The 23,536-nt window shown below is 42.4% G+C and overlaps 1 protein-coding gene across 50 annotated transcripts in view; it reads left to right on the plus strand.

Moving 5' to 3' along the window:
• ZBTB20 (zinc finger and BTB domain containing 20) overlaps positions 1-23,536 on the plus strand; it is a 660,688-nt gene that overhangs the window by 615,754 nt on the left and 21,398 nt on the right. For 41 of the 50 annotated variants that reach the window (XM_065587156.1, XM_065587258.1, XM_065587254.1 and 38 more), the window contains 2 exons: positions 435-536; positions 9,058-9,245. In XM_065587156.1, the coding sequence (XP_065443228.1) occupies positions 472-536; positions 9,058-9,245 (253 nt within the window). In that variant the 5' untranslated portion in view covers positions 435-471. The remainder of the gene's footprint in view (positions 1-434; positions 537-9,057; positions 9,246-23,536) is intronic. The other 9 variants (XM_065587241.1, XM_065587247.1, XM_065587240.1 and 6 more) reach the window with 1 other exon arrangement.

The raw sequence follows: 23,536 nt of genomic DNA on the forward strand, positions 1-23,536 counted from the left end.
TCCTTCACCTGTATTTTAGTTTAGAGGCAGCTCTTTCTGTCTTCTCCTCTGAGCAGGGTTAGATGACATGATGGGAAAAATTCTGGTGCCTTTTCTACACTACGGCACCTGCTGTTGCTCAGTGCAGCTGCAGTCATAGCAGGCAACCTGCAAGACCAGGAAGAAATTCTATTGTGTGAAGTTTGCTGCTTCATTCCCCCTATCTTACCTACCCAAAATAGTTTGGATGGTTAAGCCATGGAGACGAGGGACTGGAATCTATCCTCATTTATAGCTGGGGTTGCCCAGATGTAACAGAGGACAGAATTTTGCCCTGCTAGGCCTCACTCTGCCATATAGATGTGGAGAATACTGATTAACCTTGCAGCAAATTCTCTCACTCTTGATAAATTATTAACAATTCCCCCGTCTCCTTTCCTTTTGTTTCTTTCCAGTACAGACACAGCCTCTCTCTGTCCCCTGCCCCAATGAATGTCTGCACTAGGGCCAAGGCTTGGAGTGATTTACCTGAAGAGTGACACCATTTGGAAACCACTGTAAGTAAATTTTATGTCCTACAAAAGACTTCTTGTTTCAGCAAAAAGGAAACAAAAAACACCCGAAAACCTTCAACACCTGGCCATTGCTGGTGAACACGAGCTAAATTTTACATTACACATTTACCTGGGAAGTAAGTGGTAAAAAACATACCAGTAAAAAAGTTGTTAAGTATTGGCCTCATGTTGTAGTTCAACAGTGGTTTGACCTCTGTGCATCTTCTAGTTGTGCACCGCTCTGTTTAGGAGCCCCCTGCCTATTACTCAAGTTTAATGTGGTGTCTTCATGTCTCTCAGTGGAGTTTTGCCCTGTTTTTTATTAGATTTCTTTGTCTTTTGTAGAGCTACTAGTCTGATGCGATCAGTGCATATTATTTCTTGTTGCAGTTCCATGCAATGCAGTTTAGTTTCCCTGCAACTCATTAAAGTTTTGAGCTGCTCTTGTCAAGTCTCAATGATTCTTGTAGTTCTGTATAATTCAGGTTGGGTCTCTGTGTGTCACTGTAGTTTTGCAGAAGCTTGGTTGGACTATGTGCTTCTCAGTGAAGCTTCCTGATGTTCTCACTGGGTTTTCTGCTTCTTGTAGTTTCACAGTGTTCTGAAATGATCTCTTACCGGCTGCCCTGGAGGGCATAATCTTATAGTTTTAAACTGTAATGGGCAGATCTCTGTTCCTCTTAATACAGGTTTTTTTTTTTTACTGTTCTAGTGAAATTGACTTGATTCTCACTTGTAGCTTCCTGCTTCAATGCACAGGTTTTTGTGCCTCACATGATAGTTTTATCCTGCTCGGGTTGGATCCCAGTGCCATTCTGATCAAGCCTCCCTACCTCCCATCCCAGTTTTGTGTTCTGTTCTGATTTCTCTGTCTCTTGTAACTTTTTATGGTGCTGCTTTCAGAATTCTGTGTATCTTTCCATCTTAGTTTTGTGGTCAGGTATCTGGTCAGACTTCTATGCTTCTCTCGGGGTTGGTTGGTTGGTTGGTTTTTAACTGAACATACTCATATCTCTGTCTTGCATAATCAGTTTCTAACCACACATCACATATTGTCAATGTCACGTCTGAGAGAGGGTCAGGACTCACAGTGAGAAGCACTGATATCAGGAGTGGCATGAGTATCATACATGCAGGTGGGAGATGAATGTGTAGTAAAACACTCAAAAATATTGCTTAAAAATTCTGAAGAATAGCTTGTTCTCTCTTACATTTTTAAAACAGGAAAGGCCAGATGCCTCGATTTATATATATACTGTGTGCACTAACTATGTTAAAGCCAAATTATGACTCAAAAAGCCAGTGGAATGCTTGCTTGGGTACTACAGATGCTGCTCTCAGAGGGCAGTGGCTGGAGGGAGACATTATGCCTCTGTTAGGCATAATACTTGGAATGTGGAGGGCGGAAACTCAGTCAGTAGCAGTTTTTGTTACATCATTAGCAATCCCCTGGCATTGTCCTCCAAGCACTAGCTGGTATTCCAGGGAGCAGGGCTTGATCATGACCCAGCCCATCCAGACATACTCCTTAGGGTGTGTAGTGCTGCTAGCAGTGCTAACATATCCTTGACTATGCGGAGGGTCACCTGGAGCCATGTGCCCCCCCCCCTCAGATTTCTGCTAGGGTTTGTTTGCCCTGCCGTGAACCCCGCTGCATACCACCAAAACCTTTAAATTGTGCCCACTCCCTCCCCCCAACTATCAACAGTTATGTGGCATCTCTGCTTGACCCCTTGTGCTTAGAGAGTGTAAATGGTCTTATTATGACTACCTCCTTTACAGATGCACTAGGGAAGGCAGGGCTCATTCTAACCTTTTTGTCACCTCCCGTTCCCAGTGCATTCACACAGGAGCAATCATAATTTGACCATTAAATAATAATTCAATTTTGTATTTCTCACTGAAAAGCTTTACTCTACAGAATGGAGCAGGTACCTGCTCTGTGTTTTCTCTGCTGCCATAGCACCCCAGCCTTGCCCGCGAATAAGTCCCTTTTCTAGAGGCTGGAGAGTTCAGCCTCCACCTTTACCAGCTCACCGCCTCCCCATGCTAACAAATGCTGATCTGAAGGGCCCTAGACATCTTGGTTACCTTTGGGCTCACCTATACCTTGCTCAATTTAGCTGTTTGATAGTGTGTTGTGCTCTGTGATGGGCTTAAGGAAGTAACTAGTAGAAACTCATAAAAAAAACACTCAGCTGCCCTGTCTCATACATTAATCCCAGATCACGCCGGAGTGAAGAGTAAGCAGGAGAAATTGAATCCTTTTAATAACCTACATCAGTTGAAATGGGCTTGACATGCTTCTAAAAGTGAAGAACCTCAGACACAGCGCATTTGGGTCTATTTCCAGAACTGGGATTCGGGCCTATGTCTGTTTCAAAGGGCCTCAAATGTTCGCTAGCTGACATGTGGGAAATGCTAGCAGCTGAGCAAACTAAATTGCCTGTCTGTGAGGGAGACCAGACTGAGAGGTTTGCTTGTTGTGACATGTTAATACATCTGGGGGAAATTAATCCCAAACACAGATAATTGTTGTGAGGGAGAAACCTGGGGAGACAACGTTTGAAAGAGACTGAGGAGGATTGCTGGACAGCAAATTGCATGTGAATTTGCAATGCAATATGGTAGCAAGCAAAATAAGTACAATTTTGGGTTTGAGAGGCATCCTGAAGCAAGGAAATAGGCCTCCCTACCTGTATAGCTCTGAGTGTTCCACACCCAATCAGTTCTGATCCATTCTGCCTTTAAAATAGACAGACAAAAAAATCTGTGCTACTCTACATTCAGTGCCTAACATCATGTTGAAGCTGCATTATTGTGAGATGTCAGGTTTCTAGACCTTTATGAAAGAATGCTGCAGTGCTTATATACATAAAAGGGGGGATACTTTGTTACCAAAAAGATATTGGCACTTCGGAGGGATGAGAGGCTGGTGGGACTGATTTACAAGAAAAGTTTGAAAGACCTACTAAATAAGTGCAGTTTGGTTAAGCGATGACTAATACATGGTGGGGCCTTGATAACAGTCTATGGATATTTGAAGAGTATACAGCCAAGAAAGAAGGGGGAATATTTTAAGTGGTGAATATCATGAAACACTTCCCAAGAGATCAGAGGGGTAGCCGTGTTAGTCTGAATCTGTAAAAAGCAACAGAGGGTCCTGTGGTACCTTTAAGACTAACAGAAGTATTGGGAGCATAAGCTTTTGTGGGTAAGAACCTCACTTCTTGCATCTGAAGAAGTGAGGTTCTTACCCACGAAAGCTTATGCTCCCAATACTTCTGTTAGTCTTAAAGGTGCCACAGGATCCTCTGTTGCTTTTTCCCAAGAGATGTATCTGGCTGTGGAAGAGTCTTCCAAAGGAATTGGGTAGAAGCCTTATTACAAGGGCCATTGAAAACTAGACTGAATGAAACCGTACTAAATGAACTCTAAGGAACAATCCTGCATTGGCTAGTTGAGTAAGATAAATGAGTCTTCACCATGTCTAACTTCTAGGATTCTATACATCAGGGCTATCTACCATAGTGTCCTTTTCCCCCAGTGTCTTGGCCCTGTTTTCCTTATAATGAGGGTAAAGATGATGATGATGATGGTGCCTTGAGTGTTTTCAGACTCAGCTTCAATGACTGGAAGTGCTAATATAATAAACCACAACCACATACAGAGAAAGAGCATGGTCCTCCCTGGGGATCAAACCTGGTACCACCCGCACCTGGGGCCTGATTCATAGCCTTATGAAACTGAGTAACTGTTAGCTGGGAGTAAATAGGCTGTTACTAGAAGGAAACATGATCACATGTACTGAAGTAGTGCATTACACTGACACCCACAGGTGAAATTATGATGTGCTACTGCCAAGCACTGTAGCCAGCTCAGAGTAAGAATCTGGGAAGATGTACAAACTGCAATGACGTCGGAATACTCTACAGTCACTTAGAGAAGCTGCCCCTCCCACCAAACTCCAGCCATTGTTGCCTCCTTCTCCCATTGTTTATGCACCAGCCAAATCCAGCTCTTCCATTCCTTTTGACACAGCTAACCAGTGGTCACATTCTGAAGCTACTGACTGAGGTGAGACAGTGCTCCAATTTACCTCCTGGAATAAGGAGATAAGAACACGTTGTGTAATAAACGGTTCAGGATTTGCTGCCTGTCCATAGCACTGACTATCGGAGTCTAAGCTTGGGGATTGGAGAAATGAGGAGAGGACTGTTCATAAGGCCTCAGTGCCTGCGCTCCTACATAGGTAGTTTCTGATCAAAGTGAGTGCCAAGCCTTTTTTCTAATAAGTTTTCTCTAAATTCTAAGTTGGCTTTGATGTTTCCCTTACTTGAGCTTCCCTCCTCCTGCTGCTTCCCTCTCATATGTTTAAGTTATTCAGATACAGGGAAAGCTCTCTAATCAGTAAGAAAGGAGAGGAGTAATGTTGTGAACACTTATTTCCCTGGTGCTAAACAGCATCATTGCCTCCTTTCCCTTTCCACTGAGTACATGTAGTAGGGCCACAGCCTTCTGATTTGGAATGGTTTCTGTTGTGAGGGCCTCCTGATAGTATACTGTCTCCCTTGAGAGCAACGGTAGCAAATAAACCCATTCAGAAAGGAAAGAGATTAGAGATGGGAGTAGAGGATGCTATCCATAATGTCACTGGGGTCACAGCCTATAGTGGACTACATCCACCCTGACTAAATTGGCCTTCAACATTGAGTCTCCACTTGTAAGGTAACTCCCTTCTCTTCATGTGCCAATATATATTTATGCCTGTATCTGTAATTTTCACTCCATGCATCTGAAGAAATGGTTTTTTTACCCATGAAAGCTTATGCCCAAATATATCTGTTAGTCTTTAAGGTGCCACCGGACTCCTCGTTGTTTTTTTAGCCTATAGTTAAAACATTTTCTAACCTGCCTCTGTACTTGATTCTGAGTGCTTGTGATGCAAGAGAAGTAGAAATTATTTAGCAACATGGGACTCAGCTATTTCTTCACTGCAGAATTAACTCAAGTTATTTACACTTGAGTTAACTCCTCTCAAGTTAGGCTAGTCTGAGTGAGAGCAGCCACACTGCAAACTAATACTTGAGCTGCACAGAGTGCTAGTGTTAGCAGCTGATGAATTGTGCTAATATGAGCTGTTGCCTATACTCCATGACGGGTCAGCCAACTTGAGTTAAAACCATCAACACACTCGAGTGCAGGATTTGTGTGTGAGGATGGGACATGAGTTAGGGGCAACACTTGAGTTGTAGCTTGGGTTAACTGCAGTGAAGACAAACCCTTAGATGTTGTAAATCTGTTACCAAGGATGGGGATGTTCGTTATGCCATATGTCCAGCCACTCCAACCACCCCGGCCCCCCTGATCCACTGCTGGCTGAACAAGAACTGTCATTGCCTCAAAGCTTCACAACTAACAAAGCTGTGAAAGAGGTGTGTGTGTGTGTGTGTGTGTGTGTGTGTGTGTGTGTGTGTGTGTGTGTGTGTGTGTGTGTGTGTGTGTGTGTACACATGTGCAGAGGGAGGAAGGTACTGGGAATGAGCGGAAGGGGGGATATTTCTCTACAGGCCCTAGGAAATGTGACAAGAGTTTGCCTGTGATAATGTTTGAAGTGCTCTCTTGGACAAAAGGTATACTTTCCTTACTCAAGTTTCTAAAATACATTGCTGTGTGGCAATAGATTGTGTGGCTAGAGGTAGATTTTAGCAGCAGAATTGGTATCCATATTTCAAGCATGCTGGAATTGGGGTGTGGGGGACTGAGATGCTTAATTTATTTTTCAGACCTTTCTCTGTATGAAGTATACTTACAATATTTCAAAACTGTCTGATTTTCATGCAATTTACAGTGATGCAGTTCTAGCCTCAGTTATTCTAATACAAATTTGAGTAACTCAACTGAAGCTAATAGAGTTACTTCAGATTTACTCTGGTGTAAGTAAGATCAGAATTTGGCCCATATTTTCAACGTATTTGTAATATATGTTGTTCCCTACCATACAGTGTACGGGACGGAGTATTCTCCACTGCACTAAGCCTCTGGTTTTGGGAAGGGTGCCACCCCCAACATAAAATACACTAAAGCTGCCAGCACCACTGGGGTTAACAACAAATCTAACTCAGCCTCGATTCACCTAAAACTCCCATCTAAAACCCTGGACCAGCCTCTTTGGAAACAGAAACATGAGCAGTGGGAAGACCAAAATGTTGGTTCAAGCAAAACTGACCAGCACAAGACAGGTGCCTGCAGCCATGTAGTTTTGACCACTGAACTCAGGCATGAGGAAACCCAGGGTGGTTGGCAGGGATTCTCCATGCGTGTGTGTGTGTGTGTGTGTGTGTGTACACGCACCCAGTTTTGCTTTGTGTTTCTCCATGCAGAGTCTGCCTTTTCTTTATTTATGTTTCTTTTTCACATTTTCCTTCCTTTTTCTACTGTTTTACTTTGGGTTTGGGAGCTCAGCTGGGTTTTATTGGGGGGGTGGGCTGAGGGCAGGCCTGTTTAACTTTTTTCACTTGAGCTTTCATTTTCCGGCTGAGGAGACACTTCATTGGAGTGTGTAATTTTAACACTTACGGCAAAGAATTTAAAAAAAAAAAAAAAGAGCTTGGCAGACTTAACCTCTGGCATGGTGACCAGGAGGAAGATTCTAGGGAGGTTTTGTCTCACTACAATGTAGCCTGGAGCCAGGTGGTGCTCTGCTGCCCTCTGAAGGTGACCAGCTAGTACTGGCAGCCACCAAGGTTTGACAAGAGCTTCCACATACTATGCCCTCAGATATGCCAGGCTTATATAATTCTTTTATATAACCGGAGACAATGTTCTCGATTAATGGCAAAGTGGCTTTGCTCTCTGTTGCGTGATAGATGCTCTTTCTTTCTTGTGTGTATCTCTTTCTCTTTTTTCTTTTTTTTTTTTTCCTTTCTGGTGCTTGGACCCTAGAACAGGTTTTGTAAAATCTGTTAAAAAAATATAAAAAGATAGGCAAGAGGCAGGACTATTTCTCAAAGATATGATTTTGCTGTCTTAATGAGCCTGTATCTTTGCAGGACACGTTGAGTGAGGATTTTGGTGGTGGAGATATAGGAGAAAACTGGTTGTGTTGTTTATTTGCATTTACCAGGGCAATAGGCACTTCAGAAGGGGCTGCTGACATAGCAACCATTCCAGCCATTTAAAGAATTATGGTGATGAATAGTCCGGTGCTCTGTTTGTAGAATGGTTGCTGTGATGTGGGGAAACTGGATAAAACAACAGAAGAACCCTCAGAGCTTCTGTAACACAAATGGAGGGCTCCCTGGGTGAAAAATAATGCAAAGCCATTGTTGTAGAGAAAACATTTTAAGAAGGTTGCTTTCTTCAACAGTTATTTGTGTTTTAAGTGGGCATCATTCTAGGCCAAAGAAGAGCTTTTGAAATCAGGTTTCATTAGGTTGTACCTATGAACAGCAGTAAGTGACACATCCTGCCATCATGGCAGGTAGTACCTGAATTGCTATGTTTACCCCCCGTAACTTTCTGCTCACTTCCATGAGCACTGCACCTGCCTGGATCCAGACATACAGTAGGGCAGCCAGTCTGCTGGCCAAAAGTTACAAGTCATTGCTTCTCCAAGACAATGATTTTGCAAACTAAACACTGCAATTAGAGCTCCAGCTGTAACTTACTTCTGTAAAGAGGGAGGTAGCATTTTCTAGTATTTAAAGCACAGAGCTCTGGGCTTTTTTCCTTTCTGTGACAGACTTGCTGTATGCCCTTGGGCAAGTCACTTTCCCTCTTCATGACTCTGTTTTCCCACCTGTAAAATTAGGATAATAATGCTTACCCGCCACACGTGGGATTTCTGAGGCTTCATTCTGGATGTTTCCAAAGTGCTTTGAGGTCCTGGATGGAGTGCACTAAAGAAGTACAAATATTAGACTTAGTAATTAAAGGCTCTCTTCTTTTAAGGGAAGTAGAGGAAGCCAGCATGCAGTGTGGCTATTGCTGGTTGTGTAAGGCTCTAAATCTTATTGCTTCACCTGTATAAATGACCTCTGCCTCTCAAAATTACCCCCTTTCACCATCCTTGCCCCCTGCACCCATAATCTTCTTCACAAAGTACCAGCTTATACTTTCACACTTCTTGAACTGGAAACATCAGTGTTTATTTGTTTTCCAGATACATTTGCTATATATTTCTGTATAACTTTCAATTCAGAGTGATGCAGCCTTGATTAATATTTGTCACATGAAGCTCAGACTGTGTAAAGAACTCAGACAGGTTTTAATTTATATGTAGTCAGTAGGGGCAGAATGGGGAGCTTCTGACTTGGTCTCTGTGCTTTAATGTGGTCTCAGGGCCATTGCATCAGAGTGAAAACAAGAAGCAGCTTGTTTCCAAACAAGAGGCATGGAGTCCTCCCTGCTACCTCCCTTTAAGAAAAAAAAAAAAAAAACAAGTTATCTTTAACAGATTCTAAAAATGCCTTTTCCCAAATACGCAGTTAGTCCCTTCAAAGGTTTCTTTGTTTATTTTCAGGAAGAAACCCAAGACAGCTGAAAACCAGAAGGCGTCTGAGGAGAATGAGATTACTCAGACGGGTGCATGCAGCGCCAAGCCAGGCCTTCCCTGCCTGAACCTTGAAGCTGTTCCGCCTCTGAGCCCAGCCCTCACCCACTCATCACAGTCACCAACAAACCTGCCCGCACACACAGGGTCATCTGATTGTGAGTACACCAATGTACTGACGAGTTGCTGGGAGCTGGTGAAATACCATTCCACACCGTGGACCAGCTTTCCCAGCCTGATGCATGTTGTTTCCATAATGTCATCAGCAAGATCTCATCAGCCTTTCCCTCCTCCTTTTTTTGGTCCATTTATCTTCAGAATATTTTCCAGGAAGTTTTCTGTGATAAAGTCGTGATTATTCAGTCAGCCTAAGAAAGCTGAGAGAGTTGCACAGATCAGGTATGCAGGGCTGGCCCTAATTTCTGTGAAATAATATATGCATGGCTCCCCACCAGCTCCCTCCCTCCCTAGGACTGGGGTTCCTCATCTTCATGTAGCTGTGTTTCTCCTCATCCCCACTTGTCTTCTGACTGCAACCCCAACCCCAACCCAGGCCACAATGGAGGAGAGCAAGTAGGGAATGCAAATCTCTAGCAGACCCCATTATGCAACAGGGCTTCAGGCAAAGAATCCCGGTGATGCTCTGTGAGGTGGATTGGGTTTAGCATGGTGGGGACCTAGAGGACTCAAGGCCCAATGCAACCAGATAGGCCAGACGCTGTTGATATGTTTTCAGTGTATTAACTCAAAGATGAGTCAGCACAGATTTCCTGGCCTTTTTAAAATGTTCTTTTTCGTTTCATCCAGGACACCAAAAAAAAAAAAAAAAAAACCACAACCCCAAAACAAGGAAATGAGCAATTGGAACTCGATTTTGAAAAGACAGAAATACATAGCAGATCTTCAATATGTTGAAATTTTACAACCATCCCTTCATTGGGTTATGTCAACTCTCACGTTCACCATTTTTTAAGGGAGGTAGTTTGCCTCTTTTGGAGTGGTTTTAAGATATTGTTAAAATGTACAAGGGGGGGGGGAAGTAAGACGAGGAAGCCAGCTTCTAAGAACTCAGAAGCCAGCTAAACTTTGCGGAGGTCAATAAAAAGAAAATATGGGTATGGCAATAAAAATACCAGGTAACAAATAAGATATTTTCTTTTTTTAATTTAAACGACCTGCCTGAGGGCCAATCTTGGAAGCAACCAAGTTATTGGGATAATTGCTATCCTAATCACTTCAGCGGCAATTCACTCCTGCCACCTTCTGACTTTATTCATTATGAGCCTCTTCTTGAGATCACAGTTTTAATAGAACCAATAAACAGCATCAGGAGGCTCCCCTAAAGCTGGCCCAGTGACCTGGTAAAGAGAAAGAGGCATGAGACAATGGAAAAGGAAGCACCATACAATTTGGTGCAAAGGAAAATTCTCTTCCAATTTGAGATGCCTGTCACTGGATACGACTGGGATTTGGGTTTGTTTTGTAAGATGGTTGAAGCATTAGATCAGTCTACCAGGTATTTGAATCTATTACCTTATTTATTTTGGACTCTCTACATGGTTCAGCTTAAGAGCAATTTCCCGAGTATAGGTAGCAAATACACCAAGACAGCCAGCTGCACCTCATCTTTAAAAGACAAAGACAAAGAAAGTTTAGGCAGTAGTTTGAATGCTAACGGTGCTGAAGCAAGCAGTTAACAAAAAGTCTGGGCAAAAAGATGTATTATACAATGCTTTCTTAAGGGCCCCATCCTGTGTGGTGAGTGCCTCCTGTGTGGTGCTGTGTGCCATCAACACCCACTGAAGTCACATTGACTCTGCCCCGTGTAGGATTGGGTCTTAAATGTTCCTATTCTTGGGCTTAGACATATTACCAGTGAGAGGAAATTCCTGAAGCAAGAACTTTCAATCTAGAATGCATTGCTTCAAGCTCCCATCGCTTTCCCTGCTGGGAGAGATTAGCTTAAGCATTCCAGGCAAATGCAGGTGGAATGGCAGTTCAGAAGGAGAGGTGGTTTCTGAGATAGCTGAGTCCTAGTTCCTGTAGGGCTTTGCAGATAGCAACCAGTACCTTGAATTCCCTTGAAGTTATACCAGACGTTAGAGTTCTAAATACCTCATGGTGTACATGCGGATGTTGGTGTGAAGAGTTGTGAAATTTGAAGAGTTTGGGTGTAAATTGCAGACACAGGCTAAGAGCCTCCACTAAAAATCTGGCCCTATATGTTAAGAAATAGTTACAAGGAAGCAATGAGGCTATTGTCAGATGGTGCAAAGATTCCACACGCTTTCCTAATCACCAAAAGAGCAAATGGTAACGGTTAGTAGGGGCCAAAACCTAAGGCCATACTCCACTTTCTACTTGGACAAAACTCCCCTTGACTGCGAGGCGTGTAGAGTGAATAAGGACTTCAGAACATGGCCCCATGTGAATAGGTTAGGCTTTCAAGAGTGTAGATAACACAGGAGCTGTTCAAACATCAGTGACTGTATAGACCTATGTTTTGGGAGTGCCAAAAGATAAGAACATTCCGGCAGAAAATTTCAACAGATGCTTAAGGATATAATAAAAATAAAGCTTCATTCAGACTCTGCTATATATATATATATCTTAGCAGATGTGTCTAAACTCATAGGAATCCCACAGGAATGGTGCAGCTGAAACTCTTTGTGTCTATTGATAGTTAAAAGTGTTATTCTTAGACATTGAAAGGGCAAAGACGGCCCATCTATGAAGGAATTTGTTCCAGATAAGGGAAAGACAACACCTTAGCAAAGAGTTTCCATGGGACTGAGGAGCAGGTTGGATGATTATTGAAAAAAATGGGTGGTATGGGGTTTATGATTTAAGAGGACACAGAAAAGGGGGCTGGCCTGAAGGTAAATTGTCACAGTGAATGTAAATCCAAGCAGGAAAGTAAGACAAAATAAAGAAGAAACATGGAACAGCAGTAGTAAGTGGAGGGGATGAAGGGATGCAGAGGTCATTTATTTTTAATTGGGGGCCAAGACAGTTCTTGCATATAGAAAGGAATGCACTTTTTAATCTCTAGCGATAGGCCCGAACCACAACCCTCTGTCCGTATACCCCCACATTTCGTGCCTGTCCAGATCCAGATGTGGGCTTCACCGCATTGCAGACCAGGACAGAAACATTGAGCCAGATTCTATTTGCATTTTTCTCTTAGTAAAATCTGACTTTCTTATTTTGATGGCTGTTTGCCTTTTAAACTCCACAGGGCCTTTAAGGGAAAAGAAGAGAGAGGGAGGCAAATACCCTTTGGGATTCCTAAACTCCACAGGGCACTGAGGTAGGGGGGAAGGAAACTCAGGATGATATTTTTCCTGAGCAATCAATAAGGGTCTATAGCAGGGGTCGGCAACCTTTCAGAAGTGGTGTGCCGAGTCTTCATTTATTCACTCTAATTTAAGGTTTCGCGTGCCAGTAATACATTAACATTTTTAGAAGGTCTCTTTCTATAAGTCTAGAAGATATATCTAAACTATTGTTGTATGTCAAGTAAATAAGGTTTTTAAAATGTTTAAGAAGCTTCATTTAAAATTAAATTAAAATGCAGAGCCCCCCAGACCAGTGGCCAGGACCCGGGCAGTGTGAGTGCTGCTGAAAATCAGCTCGTGTGCCGCCTCTGGCACGCGTGCCATAGGTTACCTACCCCTGGTCTATACACCTTCCTTGTGACTCAGTGGGGCTGTTTTGCCTAGTACTAGTGTTGGGTTCTGTGAAGTTGCAGATTAGTGCTTCCAGTTTTTATGTTTTAATTTTTATATGTCCCCCCTCTGAGGTTCTGTAGTAGGAACAAGATGGATGTGTATCCTCCTGTCTCCTTCTCCTGGGCTTCACTGCTCAACCCTCCTATGGACTTCACTGGGACCTTAGAGCTCAGCACAGCACAGGGGAGATGCTGAGACACATTGTTAGAATGCACCTCAGGAGGGCCCCTGTCCTGTTCCCATTGAACTCCAGGGGAAAACTCCTGTTGACTTCCTTGGTTGCTGGGTCAGACAGCGTGTTCACATTAACAGTTATCTCATCTATATTTTTGTTAAACTGCATGTGATATGGAATGGTATTTCAGTTACATAGTCAATGGGTAAATTTTCAAAAGCACTTAAGTGACTTGGACTCCTAAGTTCCATTGGTGTGTAAGTCAATGGCACTTAGGATTGTAAGTCATTTAGGTGCATTTGAAAACTATATGTAATGATCTTAATTGCTAATTTCCTTTTTAAGTGACATTAATGTTAAGTTGATGAAGTGTTATCAGGTCTCATGATATTTGGTGCTTTTCTTAAAGCCCCAGCTCCTGGAGTGAAATGATTACATGAGAATCTCAGCTTTCCTTTTTTGAAAGAAAAAAAAGAGTTTCTAGCCCTCGTGGTTGCAGAGAAAAAGCTTGAAAACGTGTCCCCAGTGTATCCTAAAGGTTCAAAAACCAGAAGGCAAAGAAAAAGGGCCAGGATTGTATTTATTTATTACTCCCATGATTTTTGGACACTTGGGGTTGGCAGTACTGTGATGCTTTTGTTTGTGAATCACATTATACTCCCCTAGATACGTTATAGCTATCCACTAACATTTCCCAACTATTTTCCTGACTCTAAAGTAAAATGTGCTGGTCTCTCTAATTCTCAAGATCACCCATTAGTATCACTCTTTAAAGGTGTGAGTCACCCTGTAATCCCTCAATTACATACTTGTATTAGTAGCTCAGCAACTTCATTCATAGTTCCTTGATGAATGCCATCCATTACAGTTTAATTTCTTAAAATATTCTATTACCCCTTTCTTTATTTATTTATTTACTTATTTATTTGCTTGTTTGTTTATTTATTTTATAATGTTCTCCTGGACGGTGCCATCACCTTCATACCCTGAGATCATTTTCCTTGCCCCATCATTCTCCATGCTGAAAACCAATGCTAAAAACTCACATAGACTGTGAAATTGCTAAAACAACAAGGAGTCTGGTGGCACCTTAAAGACTAACAGATTTATTTGGGCATAAGCTTTTGTGAGTAAAAACCTCACTTCTTCGGATGCTGTATCCTCTTTGATTACCCTACCTTTTTTACGCACCGGTGGCCTACCTAACCCACTAAGTCTCTTGTCTATTTAATCTGTCTGTCCATGCTATCTAAGGTATTTCTTAGGCACCAGTCATTGCCTTGTGACTTTCTTCTTTCTGATGTATTTAAAGAATTTGTTATTACAGTACTTTCTTTATACCTTCAGCTATTTTTCTTAAAATTTCCTCTTCACTTCTTTAATCTCCATGTTACATCTTGCCTGGTACAGTTTATGCTCTGTTCTATTAGCATCACTTAGGCATGATTTCCATGCTTGGAAGGAAACTTTTTCAGCCTTAATAAACGCTTGTGCCTTGTTACTTAACCATCCTGGTGTTATTCCACTTCCTTTTTCGGTTGTTGCTGTTGTCCTGGGATATGCATATTGATCCTAATAAAGGATTTTTAAGGCCACTTCCCTGCTGATTTTATGGATTTTAATTTCTTATCTTTTCCTTTCAGGCTCTTTCAAACTAATTTCTTCAGTTTTCTTAATAATCCTCCTCCTTGAAGTTGCATGTCAGAGCCTACCTTGTGATATGATCCTCCTGCAAGGGTGTCAAACTTAATAATATTCTGGTCGCTGCAATTTGATGGCTTAACTACACATATTTCCTGAGCCACCTCCTACTCAGGTGCATGAAGACTTTTTTTTAAGAGTAGCTCCTTCCTAGTATGCTCCAGAATGAGCTGTCTCACACAACAATTATATGTCAGCAATTCCCACCCTTTTGAAAGGTGAGTCTCCCATCAAGAAAATGAAAAGTAATCACACCCCTTTCAGCACTGTCACGTGTTGTTAAAGGACTACTCATCTGAAGGTACACATCGTCCATGCCCCTCCTGGCTAGTCATTTGCACTTCTTTAGGATGTGCAACCCACACTTTAGGAAACATTGATTTAAGGGATCGAGGAATTATTAACCAGACCATGTCCTGTTACCTAACTACTTTGGGTAGCCAAAGTTTACAATTATTGGTAGGGTAGATTTTGTTGCCATTCTGTTCTCTCATCATTCCAACTTAGGAACTTTTTGCAAACCTCATTCGGCGTTCCAGACTCACTTGCTCTGCATTTCTCTTGCTTTCTCTCTTGAAAGCAGCCTAAGTACCTTGTGCCATGATCCCATTCAGTCATTCCAAGTAGGGTAGGGCCTGGTCAACCCCTGAAGGAGAGGAAAAACCCAGGTGCTACTTGAAGAGATGTTCTTGACTGAGTAGGGCTCTCGCATAGGCTGTGCTGCTGGAGATACTAAAACATAAAATTGAGATCCTAGTCATTACAGTCCATAAATGTTTGCAAAGCATTTTCTCATTCTCTGGTGGAAGGCACTAGAGAAGATCATAGTATTACAGTACATACAATATGCTTTGAACTATTATGGAAGTGAAAATAAGGTATTTGTGACTGAAGGGTGCCACCCAAACTTCTGATCGACCTGCTGCTTTTATCATGAATACCATATCTTACCAGCCTGCTGTGTGATGAGTGAACACAACTGTCTGTTTATGGAAGCATTGTGCATTTGGGTTCCATAGCAATTCAAATATTACTATTTATAGTGGCACCAATAGTGTGTTCAGTGCTGTCTCAGTATTTATGTTTGCTGTGAACGTTTTTGTTGTTTCATGGAGTCATTTATAAGGACAAAATAACATGAGATCTAGTCTTACATTTCCACCATTCAGGAACTGAAATAAACTGTGAGAAGTCTAGATCTCTAGTTAATTCATCACTATAAAAGGTTCCTTGAGGTATTCTTAAAGCCCGTGACACATGTAAAAACAAATACTAGAACCCTCACGCATCCCTAATTTGTGCACTATGCTTGGCTATGTTAAACACTGAAAAGATCTCTGCATAGGTAGGATACACAGCATACTCTGTACCAGTATGTGACATGTGCGGGGTAATGCTTCTCTGTGAAAGCCCCCAAGAGAGAAGTAGTGTGAGTTAAAAGTAGTCTCCCAAAAGCTATTTTTGAGTTTTAGCCAGTGACAATGTAAGTATGGCAATATTGTACATCTATTAAAAATCTTGAAAAGTTCTTTATACCTGGAAGAGAGGGGTGGTAACATGTAATTTATTGATGTTATACAGATAGAGAAAAAAAGACAAAGTAGATTGGGGGGGCGGGAGAAGTGTGCTAGAGGAAATAAAAACAAAAAGGGTGACTTCTCCACACGGATTCATGGATACCTTATGCAACCACATTGAGTTTAATAGGTGTACCTTGTGCTGTGATTCCATTCAGTCATTCTGGAAAAGGTAGGGCCAGGCCAGTACATGAATGAGAGAAAACCCCTGCTTAAGGTGATGTTCTTGACTGAGAAAGGTGTAGGACGTAACCGAGGGCAGAATTTGACCCAGAGGTGATAACTTATCCACTATATTAGTATCCCCAGTTAGTGTCTGTATATGTATCACACCAATTTAAAAAAAAATTCAAATGTTTGATTGGAATATTAAAACTGCAATATTTGCTTATTGCCACAGATCAGTCTAATAACATCAAATAACCCTAAATGTAGCCTAGGGCTGAATCTGTTTTTATTACTTACATCACACCAAAACTAAACGAGGTGATGTTGGCAATATACCTTTGCTTATGGTTGCACAGGTGTAGCTGAGGACAGAAATTGTTTTAGTAGGCTGTAATGTCCAGAAACAAAATTATGTCTTATGCTGAATATGTGCCACTATCACTCTGCTCATATGGGAACAACCATGCAGAGATGGAAGGATGCACAGAGATTCTTCCTGCATGGGACTGTACAAGGACCTTTCACAATAGCTGTCTGTGCACTCCTGCTCTCTGGTGTTCCTTCTGGGGGGGACAGCTCCCTCCTTTCCCTGAAAACTCGACATAAAAAAGCCACAGTCCAACTCTTGAGATCTCTCTCTCTCTCTCTCTCTCATGTTATTTCTAGGGTTGGAAAATTTACTGCAGCAGCCAGTCTTGCTAGTTAAAAATTACCCTTTAGTAACAGATCAAGGAGACACATCAAAAGACTAACCAAACAAAACCAAGCATTCTTCTTCAAGTGATGTCCCCCTGGGTGCTCCACTGTAGGTGCAGCAATGCCTTTGTGTCTGGAGTCGGAGATCTTCAATAGCAGTGCCCGTCGGACCACACATGCGCAACTCCCCTCTCTCCTGCTGTGCGCGGGACGTATATATAGCGATGTGTGGTCCAGCCGCCCTCAGTTACTTCTCTACCGCCTGAGGTCTGATGATAGCTTCTGTCCAGACAGAAACCCCTTTCCCACTTCTGGCTCAGGTTTTCACAAGCTGCTTCCCCACTCCAAGTTATTCCAGTCAGCCGCTGTGTCTGTAGATAAAACAAATTCCACACACTACTTCCCTATAAAGGCTCCCTTTCCTTCACAGACTGCTACAAATACTCCCTATAGAGGGATTCTGGGTTGAGTAAAAACCTTCTAAACAGGTAATTATCTTAAGGGGTTTTAATCTATATTTTCCTTTTAACCAAAGCCCACAGGCTTTTAGCCTTACTGTATTTAACCACACTCAAACTGATACACTTCCTTCCAGTCTTAGGAAAAGGTAATTGATACAGGGGCAAATCCAGAGACGCTTAAGGGTAACAGTTACCATTTTGGGAGATGGTCATCAGTGTAGCAGTGCCAATTATTACATTCACTCCCCTCCTAAGGACTGTTTCCATTGACGGTGTAGATCCCGGCAGTCAAATGCAGAGAAGAGAGCAAGAAGAGCCCACACTCATCTTTCTTATGGGGCTTCAATCTCAGGGGCACCTGGAGGGTTTGGTCAAAGTCCATTGAAGCTAATGAAAACATTCCCAGTGACTTCATTGGGCTTTGAATGAGGACCTTAAAGAAGAAAGCTACATCACCAGTGAAGCCCACATTTTCCTAGGAGCAAATTCCTCCCTTCTCCAGTAAACATCCCTCCATTTTAAACTTGAAGGAAAAACCCGCAAAGACACAGTAACTTCATGGGCATTGTTGGCTCCATCTCATTTGTTCAGTAGATGATACACTGTAACAAGTACAGCATATCCTATGAGTAATACAAATTGGCTCTGTGAGGGAAATACTAGCAGTACAGAACGCCCGGATTTTAGTCAAACAGCCTTAAACCCATAGCAGATAAATGAAATGTGGGCCAAATTTGGATTTGGTGTAAGCAGGTCTCACTCCTGTATCTTTGGGAACAGGTAAGCACAGCAGAAACAGTTTTCACTGAGACATTAAAAAGTTCAAGTAATAAAGACAGTAGCAGTAGTAGTAGCTTGATTTCTCATCTGAGGAAATGGTGCCATCGTGTGGCCATTTTGATTTGTTTGTGTCCAATTATGGGAGGGCACTTTTATAAACTGCTTTCTTTCTTTCTTTCTTTCTTTCTTTCTTTCTTTCTTTCTTTCTTTCTTTCTTTCTTTCTTTCTTTTTAATATGCTGGGAGGTGGAGGGTAGTGTAAATCCACGTAACCCCAGTGAAGTCAATGAAGCTATGCTGATTTTTACTAGCTAAGGATCTGGCCTTGGGGTTTTTTGATTTGTCATCTGATTCCTTGCTGTTTTCTGTCCAGTTTGCCGTCAGTGTTGGAGATAAAAATCAGCAAACCCTGCACAGGACTGAGAGAAGGGAAGTAAGTGTGTGCGCGCATTTATGCTGGAGGCGGTGGTGTGTGATTTAAAACCAGAAAACAGATTACATTTGTTTATCAAAAATTGAAAGGATAGAAATGACTATAGGAATAATGCCTTCTGCTCTGTGCCTCCTTGTGGGTATGAAGGGCCCTAACCATAGTAGTGCTAATCCAGTTCCACTGTGGAAGGATGGAGGAAGGAATCAGGAACCATGTTCCAAGGTATAAACCCCAAGGCAGAGGCAACTTCAGGGGTAGATGGGAGGAGAGGTCAGGTACGTTGCATATGTTTTTAAAGCATTCCTCTGAATTGCAAGGAACTGTAAAGGTTCAGGATGCTGCTTGCAGGCAGGATGCTGTGCTGGATGGACCTTTCATCTCTTCTACTCTCCCTATGTTCCAAAAGTACATGTCTGAAGAGAAAATGTGAGAGCTGAATCCTATTTCTTGTAACAGAAATAAATCTTCTAACTTAAAAATAGTTGGGCATGTCATTGGCAGTTAGAAACCTATGGTCACCAAGATACTGTGAAAGGAAACTGCTACTTATAACCAATGCATTGCAATTATAAGTAGGCTGCAGAGTGTCAGGAGACATGGGTGGGGATCAAGGCATTGAAAAAGTGTAGACAGAAAACTCAGTGTCTTCAAGCCTGGAGAACAAAATTCTAAAGGAATCAGAGGAGTTAATACCTGGCCTGTCTCTGGTGCCTTTCATCCAAGGAATTCCAAACAATTTGTAATGCTCGCATCTCTTCTGTAGGTTAGGGCCAGTAGTATTATCCCCATCTTACAGATGAGGAAACTGAGGCACAAGAGAGTGAAAGACACGCACCACAACATTTCACAAAGCTGGAGTAAACAAGCAGAATCCTCCTCCCATCCTGCAAGGAGAGCCTGGGTTAGAACCATGGTGGTTGCTCCTCCGGCCCATGGGGTGATAGAGAGGCTGCCATCCCCAGCATGGGGGTTTGTGCTTGCTGGAGGTAGGACATTCAAATCCTGGGCACCATGCAGTTTTATTTGAGGAAGGTCTGTATTTAGTCTTTGTTTAGATGCCAAATGGATTCGTCATAACTGGGCAGACAAGCAGGGAATTGTGCAGGATAGTTTGAGCAGGGAAGGGGAAGAATCTGTGTTGCATAAAATAAAGTAAAAATCTTTTCAACTAAGATTTGAAGGCAAAGATAGGAAATCAATGGGAAGTGCAAATTCTTGCTCATTTGCCAGACACCTGGAGAGGTTCTACATTTTTTATTCCATGTTGTTTTCTTCCTCGCAAATAGATTTAGTTATTGGACTAGAAAATCCAAAGATGTTTGGTGGATTTTAGCACACAGTCCTTTATTACACAGAGTACATTACTGACATGTTAATGGTTGTTATGCTAGTAAAAATACAGTACTTCCTCTTAGATGTAGACTGCTACATATTTTGATTCTAGCAACAATCTGGTAGGGTTAAAGGCAACTTGTGTAGTGTCATCTGGTTGTTTGTTTTAGACAGATACTATACAAAGAGATACTGATTTTCAAGATGTTCAAGCAGATGATAAGGCGAAAACTCCAGTAAACCTTTAAAGCAACAGAAAGCCGGGGTGTTCCTGGTCAGCTCTCCCGCAGAGTTTGCAACTGTTCCTCCATCCTCCCACAACTCCCTACCAGCATTTCCCCTTAAAGTCCCCTTTCAAGGAGGCCACACGGTCATAAGGACCAACCTGAGCAGGGCAGGATAGACTTCCGAGCATTTTGATTTGAAAGCAGATCATTCCCTTGAGCAACAGAAAGTTCTCCCACTAGGCTTGGCTTCAGGAGGTAGGATCCTGCTATAGGCCAGGTATATAAAAGCACTGAACTGCATTACACCAGTCGTATTTTGGTGTAATTCCATTGAAATCATTGGAAAGTAAAACAGTGGTGAATCAGGCCCACAACCTGTTAAATGGAAAGGAAAAATATTTCCCTTTTCTCTTTGACCTGTTCTTTATCATGTGGACTTGTCATATATTCTCAGCCAGAATCAAGGGGTTGACTACAAACCTTTTGGTGAAATTTTATGAAAATATATTAGCATTCCATTGTAGGTCCTTTCCAGCTCAGGAAATTCAAAATATTTAGGAAATTGACTGGTTCCTCCTCAAAACGTAGGACTTACTAGGGTGACCAGACAGCAAGCGTGAAAAATCAGGATGAGGTGGGGGGTAATAGGCACCTATATAAGACAAAGCCCCAAATATTGGGACTGTCCCTATAAAATCAGGACATCTGGTCACCCTACGACTTACCAACATGTTCATGTGTTTTCATGTGAATGCTGAACTTCAGCTGAACCAAATGTCAAATTTATGCAAATCTTGAAGTTTTCACTCCAAAATAAAGTTCCTTTTCACTCAGAAGTGGGTTTGCTTTTTAATGAAAACCTATAAAATTTCCAATTGGGGGGGGAGAGGGGGCAACATTAGACAATTTTTTAAATATAAAATGAAGAATTCTTCAGATCTGGGGGATTTCGTGTCTATTTCGCGCAGCCCTAGTAAGAATGTGGTTCCCATCTCAGAAGGTTAATTTGGGGGAAAATGAAAGGAAACATTCACTAAGTCTCCAGTGTATTTCAGTCTAGATTTTAGAACATCAGGACTGCAGGTAATATGGCACTGTTTTCTAAGGCCTTGGCTACACTTACCCGCTAGTTCGGCGGCTGGCAATCGAACTTCTGGGTTCGACTTATCGCGTCTAGTCTGGACGCGATAAGTCGAACCCGGAAGTGCTCGCCGTCGACTGCGGTACTCCAGTTCGGCGAGAGGAGTACCGCGGAGTCGACGGGGGAGCCTGCCTGCCGAGTGTGGACCAAGGTAAGTTCGAACTAAGGTACTTCGACTTCAGCTACGTTATTCACGTAGCTGAAGTTGCGTACCTTAGTTCGAATTAGGGGGGTAGTGTAGACCAAGCCTAAGTGTGAGCAGGAGTGCTGAAATGAATCAAGCAAAGCTTCCTAAGTGGTACTCAACCTGCTGCACCTCTGTCTGCTCTAAATGCAACACTGAAGAAGCACAGTGATGACTTGTTGAATCGGCAAAGAAAAGGTGCTTGAAGTAACCGCAGCAGCAATAGCAGATGCACAGTCACCCCTCTGTAAATCAGAATTCAGGATTACTGGCCTCCCACAATTGCTTTGAAGAGTCAGAAGATTGTGTAGCTCCAGCATTTTTGGAGCAGTTTTGTAGAACCAGAAATTGCAGGTTTCCAACAATGCTTGTAGGGAAGCAGAGGGTTGCAACAATAGTGGGCTAGGAGGAGCAGGTGGTTATGCTGGGACCTAGCTGGGCTGCAGTAGCAGAAGAAGGTTATATTAGTTTGCTGTGATGGGGCATATAGGAGTTAGTCTTTGGGCCACTGGCATACAGTGAGTAAGTGGCAGAACCAAGAAGAGAACTCAGGATTCCAAACTCCCAGGTTACTGCCCTACCAGTCAGATTCTGCACCCTTCTGAGTAGGAAGTGGCATTTTGATGATGGACAGGCAGTGACGGGAGTGTGAGAGTTAAATACACTTTTTCAAAGAAATTAGCAGAAAAAACAGGTTTATCCAGTGTGACATTTCAGGAGAAGCACTGACATGCATTGTGACAGGCATATTAGAATGTATCCCAAGGGTAAAGTAGCACGAGTGGGAAACTCCTCTTGGGATCCTATCATGATTTCAGTGGGAGTTCGGGATACTCCGCACCATTCAGGAGGTGCTCAGCACCTCTCAGGATCAGGCATTTGGTATGCAGGCGAAGAAGCTCACAAATGTCAGTTTGACAGATTTCCAAACAATTCTCCATTGCATCTGGGGAAAACCTAGGCAAAGCCTGACTCCAGCAGAAAAAACTCTTCCGGGATATAGGCTCATCTTTCTTTTTCCCCTTCAGGTGAGAAAGTGAAGCAGGGCCCTTCTGCTCTGCTCTGCTGGTTATCCACATCAAAGATCCCCTCATATGTTTCAAAAAAGAATAAGAGATAATTCTGGTGTCCTGCCCACCATTCCCTTTCTGAGTCAAAGAGGTTTAAAGTACAAGGCTGTCTGTAGAGATACTGCGGAGCAATAATGGCTTCTGTGGTTGCCCAGTCACTGCACCTCTAGCAATGCAATAGTCATTACACTGTAATGAGCTTTGAGATATCATGATGAAGAACACTATAGAAAATCAAATTCTGTGATTTTTTTCCAGCTGTCAGCATTCAAGAGTCGAGCATTTACTTTGCAGTTGAGGACACCTTGTGGCCACACAGTAGAAACTTACTACAGTAAATAAGCTTTAAAGTACTTAACACTCATGGGTGGCCTTAGTGGTCTTCAGCACCACTTACATCCCCTGCTAACTGAACTGTTACTGAAGGATTCCAGGGATCATTTTCTGCATTTATGTTAAACATACGGGAACTGCCAAACGTTGCGCAGCTCTCTCTGCAATATTTTTGCACATAGAAATCCACATTCAAAACTGCTCCATAGTTCAGCTTCTCATCACTACCATCTACATTTTCCATAGCATCTACCAGGAGACTGCTGCCTGCTGTTTCCTTCGGCCATCCCTGTCCCACACAGTACTGTGCATCAATGTCTCTTTCTCATTTTTATTCTAATGTTAAAGCCCTCCTTCTTTTTGGACACCTGCAGCATAAAGGTCAGCGGGAAGTGCTGGATTCAGGAAAGCAGTAAACTAAACATTTAGTCATTTATTACA

The sequence above is a fragment of the Chrysemys picta genome, chromosome 1, assembly GCF_011386835.1.
Source record: "Chrysemys picta bellii isolate R12L10 chromosome 1, ASM1138683v2, whole genome shotgun sequence".
NCBI lineage: Eukaryota > Metazoa > Chordata > Testudines > Emydidae > Chrysemys > Chrysemys picta.